The 11,349-nt window shown below is 45.2% G+C and overlaps 1 protein-coding gene across 1 annotated transcript; it reads left to right on the forward strand.

The window, feature by feature from the left end:
* The first annotated feature begins 374 nt into the window (after nucleotides 1-374).
* LOC132821909 (E3 ubiquitin-protein ligase RNF183) lies at nucleotides 375-4,842 on the forward strand. Its single transcript, XM_060834861.1, has one exon. The coding sequence runs from the start codon at nucleotides 595-597 to the stop codon at nucleotides 1,381-1,383; it is 789 nt and encodes a 262-aa protein (XP_060690844.1). The 5' UTR covers nucleotides 375-594; the 3' UTR covers nucleotides 1,384-4,842.
* The last annotated feature ends 6,507 nt before the right edge of the window (nucleotides 4,843-11,349 follow it).

Below are 11,349 nucleotides of genomic sequence, written 5' to 3' on the forward strand. Positions count from 1 at the left end.
TTAGAAGTTTTGTGGTTATTTTGTTGTCATTGAAAGAGAGAACCTTAAATTGAACGGTTTAGATCATTTGTCTATTCGGGTCAATATAACCTTATCCAGCACCAATCCATTTGAATTAAAACTGAATGAATTATTTTTAAAGGGGAGGGGGTGGTTATAATTGCGACATTTGTTTCCCTCTCCTTCTCCTTCGCGCTGTGATGCACGGTCGCCCTTGAACAAGACCGAAAGCAGAAATAACAAAGAAAGGTTAACTGGGGTTTTTTTTTGCACTCCCTTTTAGCAACCGGTCTTAGGCTGAATGATTCAGAAATCTCGTATTGGAGCCGCCAGATTACATCATCACTGCTCCGTCTTCGCGTCAAAGCCGAGTGGCTGGTTTTATTATTAAAAGGGACAGAGAGAGGAAAAAAATGCAAGGCTGTTGGAGCTGCATTGTTTTAGATTAACAGCAGAGATAGAGAGAGAGAAGAGGGAAGAAATAACGGCAATGTGAGTGATTTGGTGCTTTATTTAAACCAGCAAGAGCTTGTTTTGTGTTTTTTTGGGGGGGCAAAAGAAATCCCACCCCCACCCCGGTTATTTGAAGATGTCATGGCAGAAGCGGATGCAACAACCCCTTACGAGGAATACGAGTGCAAGATCTGCTACAATTACTTCGACCTGGGGCGCAGGGCGCCGAAGATCCTGGAGTGTTTGCACACATTTTGCGAGGAGTGTCTGACTACCCTGCACGTCAGGGAGGACCGGCCATGGCGAATCGCCTGCCCCATCTGCCGGCACAGGACAGCCGTGCCCGATTACCGGATACACAACCTGCCCAATAACACCAAGGTCACTGAGGCTTTCCCCCTGTACGTGGGAGCGGACCCTCTGCCTCAGGACGCCTTGCCACCGACGCCCCAACTGCAGAGGTTGAACCAGCAGCCTCACTCCCAGCAGCAGCAGCACCAGGCTCCACAGCAGCAGCAGCAGCAACAACAGCCCCGCTCCAGCGCTTCCCTGCCGCCCGAGCTCGCCACCCCTTCGGCGGCCACGGCCACTCGCCAGTCCCGGGGACCCTCGGCTCCTTACGAGAGCTGCCAGAACTGCAAGCGGGCCGCCCTGACCGCCGGCTGCGTCTGTGTGGTCTTCTCGTTTCTCTCCATGGTGGTGCTGCTCTTCACCGGCCTGATCTTTGTCAATCACTACAACAGCTCGCCGTCTCCGGTCGGCCCCATCTGCCTGTCGGTGGCCAGCATCTTAGCCTTGTTCTCAGTGGTCGTCACGTGGGTGATCTGCTGGCTCAAATACCGCCCCGACAGCAATGGCCAAGTGAGCAACAACAGGGCAGGGACCACTGCCTCCTCTTCATCCAGGAGAACCACTGAACAACTGGGATGAAATGCGGATTGTGGTACTGCCAAACGAACCCCAAGTGGGGAACCACAAACAATCCCTGAACCCTCTTTCCTGTGCGTGCTTTCATCCAATACTGTTGCATGCCGAGACGAAAGGAAATGATGCAGTTCACCAATTCCTTCATTCCAGTCCTTTTCCTTTCCATATCACAGGACGAACTTCCTTCGACTCGTGTAGCTTGTGGGCGCAATAACTAGTAAATGTGTATCCCAAAAGCTTTCCATGCCTTTACTCATAACAGATATTGTGTGCATCGTCTTGTGTTGAAGTGTATATGTTCAAATTGCACCATAAGTGAACCATGCATCGTTAAATTTTGATAATGAATATATGTACAGTTAAAGCAAAACTGATAGATGTGGTTGTTTAAAGTCACGAAACTGTGGGTTTTGGTTTCCTGACTGGCAAGCCGGAAGGATGTTAGGGAGACTTGGCGAGATAAAAGGCTTTGGAATTTGATTGCTAACAGTCTAATCAGCCACTGATTTCCCTTGTAGACAATGGCTCTTTTTCTAGAAAGACTACAGACTAACCAAGGACAATGGTGGTCGGGAAGGCCCTTTTTAAATCCGAGAAGAAGTATTTTATAAATAGACATACTGTAGTTCAGTCCAATCAAGTCAAACAGAGATTGTTGACAAATGTGAGAAGTGGTTACACAAAACATTAAAGGTCACTGATTCAGACAAAAACATCCACATATCAGAATCAATCCATTTATGTGCATTAGTCACTAGTATTTGATTATTTCATTAATATAACTCACATAAGCACGATTGTCTCACTGACAGTCATAGATATGTTACAAAAACATCTTCCGGAGGAGCGTTGGGTAAGACAACAAAATGTGTAAGTTTTGATCTTAAAAAAGAAAATAGTGAACATAACATGGAAGCTGGAGTTAAAGCAAAGTATTAAGGATACTGGAAACCTGAGGTGCAAAGTGCTGGAGAAATTCAACAGGTCTGGTGGCATCTGGGGAGACAAGAGACAGAGTTAAGGTTTCAAGTCCAATATGACACCCTTTCGGTTCCGGAGCACTTTCTATGGTAGAAGTTTGAGTTATGTTCAGGTTGGTGTGAAAACATCCAGGTAGATTTAAATCAATAGATAACATTAAAAAGCAAGTACGGTAATCGGAAGGTACAAATATCTGTCGAGTACCTGACAAATCTGCTGCAAGTAACTCTGACATGGCAGAATTACCTTAATTTCTCGGAATCTTTGGAAACTTAAAAGGGTAGCACGTGACCAAGCAAAGGCGTTCTGGCTGAATGTTTGCATTTAGGATCTGTGATTTTTATTTTCTGTAATGTGGTGGGATCATTTTCATAATTGGCCATCACTAACATTAATCCAGTCTGAAATTTTAGTTCGTGCTAAACTGGGAAAGGAAGTCCAAATGCAAGTGTTAATAGTGAAGAAATTACTTTCAGCTTATCCCCCATCGAAAAGTGTGCAAGTTTAAAAACTCAAAGAGCTGCCTAAGTGTACACTCACCAGTGATTGGGCCATTGGCTGAGGATCGTTATCAAACCAATCAGACGGACTCACCATCCCTGCACTGTAACCTGAGAAGTGACTGTCTCATAAATTCATTATTATTCAGGACCTTTTGGACAATCCTTAAGAAATAACCCATATTGGGGACTAAGGCGAAACCAACGCGTTTTCCACATCGATATTTTTGGTATAAAGATTGGTTTCCCCAATGGCTCCGGGAATTTATTCAAAGGTTGAAATATTTACACTTGAGTCAGTTGAGTTTAACCAGGACAGGAGATCGTCTTAGCACTCCGGGGTTCAGGGCAGGAAAGAGATTCAATGATCCTAGTTGTATTTACCAGCAACAACCCCTCCCCCCCCCCCCCTTGTCGAATTAGTAAGTGTGAGACAGAGATTCCATGTCGGAATCTATCAAAAATAATAGATTGGCCATTTGGACCCGGTAGTGCAGGGAACTTATCAACCCGTGGAACTAGCTGGGGTGGGGTAGGAATAAAGTAAAATATTTTAAAAAGTGTCCATCTCTATCCAAACATGTGCATGTTAGGCGGATTGGCCGTGTTAAATTGCCACACAGTGTCCAAGGATGTGCAGGTTAACCATTGGGAACATGCGGGGTTAACAGGAATAGTGTAGGGAAGTGGTTCTGGGTGGAATTGAGGGTCGGTGTGGACTCGATGGGCCGAATAGCCTACCTCTACACTGTAGGGATTCTATATCACATCAGTTTCTTAGATATTCTTGGAACATCATGAAATGTCTTGAGATGATACTCTGCAGTGGGAAACCAGCCCGTTTACCGCAATGGTTTCTAATTCCCCTTTGCCAGTTTAACGAGTAAATAACACAGCTTTAAATAAAAAAAAGTCTTTCCCATAAAGTTGTGGAAAGAAGATTCCCAGGAGGATGTTAAACATTTACAGGCGGGTTTCCAAGTTTCAAACCAGCGGCGTTTTGTTTAACATTCTGAGCAAATAAGCCTTATGCAATATAGAGACAATGACATTCATAAGTTAACTGTCGAAAAGTGACAGTTTTTTTTTGCAGAATCTTGCAACTTTGTATTTCTATGTTCTTCCTTGTGAATGAGTATCAGTGACATCAAGGGGAACTGAGTTGAAGTTGACTGGATAGAAGCGAAATTTATGCAAAGCATTATTCTCAGTTTTTATAGTTCTTCCCCTCTTGTTTCGTCGTCTTCGAAATAATAGCAATGCTCATTCTAAATGTGGATGATATGAATAAAATGATATTTGCCATACTTTGATGTTAGCCAAACCCCACACTCCCATATAGAGTGAGTAAAAGTGTTAAAAAGTTTGCACTGCCGCTGTGTTATACTGTAACATTTTTTTTCCCCGCAGGTTGAACTTTAGAATTGTTCCGGTAAAGAAAGCCGTTTGAATTTTGTTCGGTAAAGGGGACGATTTCGTTCAGAAATATCGCGGAGACTCGTTTGTATTTGAATCCAAGTACAAGTGAACGCTTTCTGATTTGTAAATGGCTTAGGAGTTTTTGTATTGGGCAGTGTTTGGTGGTAGTGCTACACTGGTTTAGTCCAGTGTGACAACTGCTTTCAGACTGAGTCTAGAAGTGGGTGTAACTGAAATATTATTGTATCAAATGAGTAATGATTGCACATATTAGATATTTTCCGTTTCTAAGTATAAATGTCAAATCTGTGTAACATACTAACCAGAAACATCATACAATTCAACATCCAGATTGAATCTAGGCTGGCCTAGATGGCTTTTTTTTTAAAATAAGAAAATTTTCCTCTCTCTTCTATTTGCTAATTGTATGAGGGTTTCTTTGCTAATGCTACTTTTTTTTCAGTTAGCCAGAGTAACTGGGAGTAGCGAGGTTCACGGAAATTGTATTGCTTGGATATTTTCAACTACACTGAACATTAAAATCTCAAATTATTATCAAGAATGGCCAACGGTGATGTTAGTTGTTTCTCTCAGTTTTGGGTTCCATTTTGATATGTAAAGCGGATGCTGGATTAAGACAAATCAAAACAAAATTGCCGATCTGAAAGAGAAAAATAAGCAAGTGTTAAAGTAACTCACCAGATCTGACCGAAACAGAGTTAACATTTCGAGCCCAATATGATTCTTCTTCTGAACCGGGTTGACAAATCCACATTAGCTGTCCTTAGTTAAAGCAGACACAGTTGGGACGTTCAAATGTCCAGCCTGGAAATAAATTGATGCAAGAAAATGCGAACGAATATGCAATGGCATTAAACCATTGTACAGGTGTATTTGTTTAACTTTCCTGTCCATGGCCAAGCTGCTCTGAACCTTCGAAAATTGCGTATGAATATTGCAATTGAAATTATTTAAATGAAAACTTCAATTAAAAAGCAACATTCTTTAAAATGTTTCTTCTGCATATTTGATATAAAGCATAATAATACCATGTGATCAATAATTTTAATGGAATTCAGATGTATACTGCTTGGTTAGTGGTCAATGGAGGCGAAATGAAAACTGATGGGGTTAAGGTGTTGTAATCCTTACAGTGTGGAAATAGGCCATTTGGCTCAACAAGTCCATACTGACTCTCGAAGTAACCCACCCAGACCCATTCCTCTACCTTATTACTCTACATTTGCCCCTAACTAATGCACTTAACCTACATTTCCCTGAACACTATGGGCAATTTAGCATGGCCAATCCAACTAACCTGCGCATCTTTCATGTAGCAACAAGTTCAGCAGAATGAATATCCACATCTATTGGTTACAATAATAATGCATATTTGCTACTGCCTGTTGATAAACACAACTTTTACAGTGAAACCATTTTAGAGAGGACTATGTCTGCCTATCAGGCTGGATTGAGTAAGGCTTGAATGAAATTTAAAAAACAATCTGTCCAAATTTAAAATTGCTCCTCTGTATTCTCAGCACCCAGGAAGGAATGTGAGAGGGGAAAGATTTAAAAGGGACCTCAGAGACAACCTTTTCACGCAGAGGGTGATGTGTGTATGGGATGAGCTGCCAGAGGAAGTGATGGACGCTGGTACAATTTAAAAGGCATTTGGATAGGTATATGAATAAGGAGGGTTTAGAGTGATATGAGCCAAGTGCTGGCAAATGGGATGAGATTAGGTTAGGATATCTGGTCGGCATGGACAAGTTGCACTGAAGGGCTTGTTTGTGCTGTACATCTCTATGACTCTATAATTTGCATTTTGGAAAAACATTGCATATTTAGCCTACACATATTCCAAATTCAAGATTGTTCTAGCTAGATCAGAATGAAAATGGAGAAAATACAATTCATAGTGAACTGATTCAGTACTTTGCTGAAGCTTATGTTTATTTGGAACACCACATACTCTGAATTCTCTCAAAACATCTGATGGTACCATTGTGATGTAAGAACTGGAGTTATGGAAACAAGGAACTGAGTCAATTCAATTACTAAACTTGTATCAGCACAAAGTTGGCTGTAGGCTAATTTGCAGGGTCATACTGAGTGGGCATTGGTCTTGAAAGAGAAGTTGGGATATGTAGTTAAATTAGATCATTGTTGCAAATGTGTTGCTGGTCAAAGCACAGCAGGTTAGGCAGCATCTCAGGAATAGAGAATTCGACGTTTCGAGCATAAGCCCTTCATCAGGAATAAGAGAGAGAGAGCCAAGCCGGCTAAGATAAAAGGTAGGGAGGAGGGACTAGGGGGAGGGGCGATGGAGGTGGGATAGGTGGAAGGAGGTCAAGGTGAGGGTGATAGGCCGGAGTGGGGTGGGGGCGGAGAGGTCAGGAAGAGGATTGCAGGTTAGGAGGGCGGTGCTGAGTTGAGGGAACCGACTGAGACAAGGTGGGGGGAGGGGAAATGAGGAAGCTGGAGAAATCTGAATTCATACCTTGTGGTTGGAGGGTTCCCAGGCGGAAGATGAGGCGCTCCTCCTCCAGCCGTCGTGTAGTTGTGTTCTGCCGGTGGAGGAGTCCAAGGACCTGCATGTCCTCGGTGGAGTGGGAGGGGGAGTTAAAGTGTTGAGCCACGGGTGATTGGGTTGGTTGGTTCGGGCGGCCCAGAGGTGTTCTCTGAAGCGTTCCGCAAGTAAGCGGCCTGTCTCACCAATATAGAGGAGGCCACATCGGGTGCAGCGGATGCAATAGATGATGTGTGTGGAGGTACAGGTGAACTTGTGGCGGATATGGAAGGATCCCTTGGGGCCTTGGAGGGAAGTGAGTGTGGAGGTGTGGGCGCAAGTTTTACATTTCCTGCGGTTGCAGGGGAAGGTGCCGGGGGTGGAGGTTGGGTTGGTGGGGGGTGTGGATCTGACAAGGGAGTCACGAAGGGAGTGGTCCTTGCGGAACGCTGATAGGGGAGGGGAGGGAAATATATCCTTGGTGGTGGGGTCCGTTTGGAGGTGGCGGAAATGGCGGCGGATAATACGTTGTATGCGCAGGTTGGTGGGGTGGTAGGTGAGAACCAGTGGGGTTCTGTCTTGGTGGCGGTTGGAGGAGCGGGGCTCAAGGGCGGAGGAGCGGGAAGTGGAGGAGATGCGGTGGAGGGCATCGTCGATCACGTCTGGGGGGAATCTGCGGTCCTTGAAGAAGGAGGCCATCTGGGTTGTGCGGTGTTGGAATTGGTCCTCCTGGGAGCAGATGCGGCGGAGACGAAGGAATTGGGAATATGGGATGGCGTTTTTACAGGGGGCAGGGTGGGAGGAGGTGTAGTCCAGGTAGCTGTGGGAGTCAGTCGGTTTATAATAGATGTCTGTGTTGAGTCGGTCGCCCGAGATAGAAATGGAAAGGTCTAGGAAGGGGAGGGAGGAGTCTGAGACAGTCCAGGTGAATTTCAGGTCGGGATGGAAGGTGTTAGTAAAGTTGATGAACTGTTCAACCTCCTCGTGGGAGCACGAGGCAGCGCCGATACAGTCATCGATGTAGCGGAGGAAAAGGTGGGGGGTGGTGCCAGTGTAGTTGCGGAAGATGGACTGTTCCACATATCCTACGAAGAGGCAGGCATAGCTGGGGCCCATGCGGGTGCCCATGGCAACTCCTTTAGTTTGGAGGAAGTGGGAGGATTGAAAAGAGAAGTTATTCAGGGTGAGGACCAGTTCAGTCAGTCGAAGGAGGGTGTCAGTGGAAGGGTACTGGTTAGTGCGGCGGGAAAGGAAGAAGCGGAGGGCTTTGAGTCCTTCGTGATGGGGGATGGAGGTGTACAGGGACTGGATGTCCATAGTGAAAATAAGGCGTTGGGGACCGGGGAAGCGAAAATCCTGGAGGAGGTGGAGGGCGTGGGTGGTGTCCCGAACGTAGGTGGGGAGTTCTTGGACTAAAGGGGACAGGACCGTGTCGAGGTATTGGGAGATGAGTTCGGTGGGGCAGGAGCAGGCTGAGACAATGGGTCGGCCGGGGCAGGCAGGTTTGTGGATTTTGGGCAGGAGGTAGAAACGGGCGGTGCGGGGTTGTGGGACTATGAGGTTGGAGGCGGTGGATGGGAGATCCCCTGAGGTGATGAGGTCCTGGATGGTCTGGGAGATGATGGTTTGGTGGTGGGAGGTGGGGTCGTGGTCAAGGGGGCGATAAGAGGAGGCGTCCGCGAGCTGGCGTTTGGCTTCAGCGGTGTACAGGTCAGTGCGCCAAACTACCACCGCGCCTCCCTTGTCTGCGGGTTTGATGGTGAGGTTGGGATTGGAGCGGAGGGAGTGGAGGGCTGCACGTTCTGAGGGTGAGAGGTTGGAGTGGGTGAGAGGGGTGGACAGGTTGAGTCGGTTGATGTCACGGCGGCAGTTGGCTATAAAGAGGTCGAGGGCGGGTAGGAGGCCTGCACGGGGTGTCCAGGTGGATGGGGTGTGTTGGAGGCGGGAGAAGGGGTCGTCAGAGGGTGGGCGGGAGTCTTGGTTGTGAAAGTAGGCACGGAGGCGAAGGCGGCGGAAGAATTGTTCAATATCTCGCCGCGTGTTGAACTCATTAATCCGAGGGCGTAGGGGATCTCGCCGCGTGTTGAACTCATTAATCCGAGGGCGTAGGGGAATCTCGCCGCGTGTTGAACTCATTAATCCGAGGGCGTAGGGGAATCTCGCCGCGTGTTGAACTCATTAATCCGAGGGCGTAGGGGAATCTCGCCGCGTGTTGAACTCATTAATCCGAGGGCGTAGGGCGTAGGCGTAATTTTTTTAATTAGATCATTGTCTCTAGCCGATAACCTTTGATTCCTTAGTTCATCAAAAAATCCATCTAACCTAACTCTGAACGAACTAAAAGACTAACTTCTGGGGAGTCATGATTTGGAGTTGCCGGTGTTGGACTGGGGTGTATAAAGTTAAACATTACATAACACCAGGTTATAGTCCAACAGGTTTATTTGGAAGCACTAGCTTTCGCGCACTGCTCCTTCATCAGCTGGTTGTGGAGTATAAGATTGTAAGACACAGAATTTATAGCAAATGTTTGCAGTGTGATGCACCTGAAATTATATATTGAAAAAAACCTGGATTGTTTGTTCAGTATCTTTTAGAATGACCATGTTGGTTTCAGTTCTTTCATATGTAAATCGCAGATTTTTAAAAAAAGTTACATTCTCAAGTGAACTTTAACAATAGGTGGAAGTGGGTACTGCAGATGCTGGAGATTGGAGTCAAGATTACAATGGTGCTGGCAAAGCACAGCAGGTCAGGCAGCATCTAAGGATAGGAAAATTGGGCAAAAGCCCTTCATCTCTCTCTCTCCTTCTCACTGCAACCCCCCAGGTCATCTCCTCTGCCCTGAAGCTCTTAACAATAGGTGTCATGTCATCTCAAATTATGCAGTAAAGGTGTGAGGTTCCCTGTGTATGGCTGTCTGTGCCCTAATGTTCAGACTGATTCTATTTCTAAAAAGGGATTTGCAGAATCTTACATAAATTACATTTTATTTTGCTCAAAAACTGCATGAATCCATGTAAGATTCTGCAAATCCTTTTTTAGAAACAGAATCGGTCTGAACACTGGGGCACAGGCAGCCTCACACAGGGCACCTTCAATGCATTATCTGAGACAACATGGCACGCATTGTTTATGTTCACGTGAGAATGTGACTTTTTAAAAAAAGTTCTGGGTTTACATATGAAAAAACTGAAACCAACATGGTCATTCTAAAAGATGAGAAACTTAACAAGCAATCCAGGTCTTTTTCAATATGTAATTTCAGTTGCATCACACTGTAAACTTTTGCAATAAACTTCAATATATAGGTGGACCAGGAAAGTCAGATTGGTAGTGGACCACAAGAAAAGGAATTTGTGGAATGTCTACAAGACAGTTTTCTTAAGCAGCTTGTGGTGGAACCCACTAGGGAAGAGACAATTCTGGATTTAGTGTTTTGTGATAAGGCAGTCTTGATTAGGGAGCTTAATGTGAATGAATCCTTAGGACAAAGTTAAAAATCACACAACACCAGGTTATAGTCCAATAGGTTTATTTAGAAACACTAGCTTTCAGAGTACCACTCCTTCATCAGGTGATTGTGGAGGATAAGATCATACTCACATAATTTATAGCCAAAAGAATCCAGTGTCGTGGAGATGTGATACAGTAAACAATGGGCACTACACAACCATCATTAGGCAGGAGTGTTTCCTCCCAGTCGGGGAACACTTCAGTGGTCTGGGGCATTTGGCCTGAAATCTTCGGATGACCATCCTCCAAGGCAGACTTTGGGACAAGCAACAACACAGAGTGGCTGAGCAGAAGCTGCTAGCAAAGTTTGGTACCCATGGGAATGGCCTCAACCAGGACCTTGGGTTCATGTCACACGACAGGTCACCCCACTGCATGATACACTTTCTCTCTCTCTCTCTCTCTCTCTCTCACACACACACACATACACACACACACACACACACACACACCGCTACATACTCACACCCCGACGTAGACCCTCCCTCCCTCACATACAAACTCTCTCTCACATGCACACACATACACCTCCCCCCACTCACACCAACACATGCACCCTCTCACATATACCTCATCACACTCACATGTACACTTAAACCAAGCTTACACACACACATATATACACAAGCTCTATCATGTGCACTCACACTCACATGCACACTCAATCTGTCACTCCTACATGCACACACACATATGTTTATGGGGTGAATTTGTTTTTGCAGAATTACGTTTATTTTGCTCACTTGAATCCATGTAAAACTATACAGATGGTTTGTCAGTCTGATATAGCATTGAGATACAGACAGATTTCACACCTAATGTTTAAAAAGCTGAGCTAATTTGAGAATGTAACTTAAAAGAAGTTCTGGGACTTACATGTCAAAGAACAGAAACTAGCATATCCCATTATAAAAGATAAAAGTTTTAATTGAAGATTGTTTAGTGTATCACATCTCCATGACACTGAACTCCTTTGGCTATAATTTCTATGAGCATGATCTTAACCTCCACAACCACCTGATGAAGGAGCAGCTGAAAGCT

This window comes from Hemiscyllium ocellatum, chromosome 13, assembly GCF_020745735.1.
Source record: "Hemiscyllium ocellatum isolate sHemOce1 chromosome 13, sHemOce1.pat.X.cur, whole genome shotgun sequence".
NCBI classification, from domain to species: domain Eukaryota; kingdom Metazoa; phylum Chordata; class Chondrichthyes; order Orectolobiformes; family Hemiscylliidae; genus Hemiscyllium; species Hemiscyllium ocellatum.

What these genes read in the sequence shown, in the direction of transcription:
- LOC132821909 (XM_060834861.1), top strand. Translation starts at nt 595, where the DNA reads ATGGCAGAAGCGGATGCAACAACCCCTTACGAGGAATACGAGTGCAAG.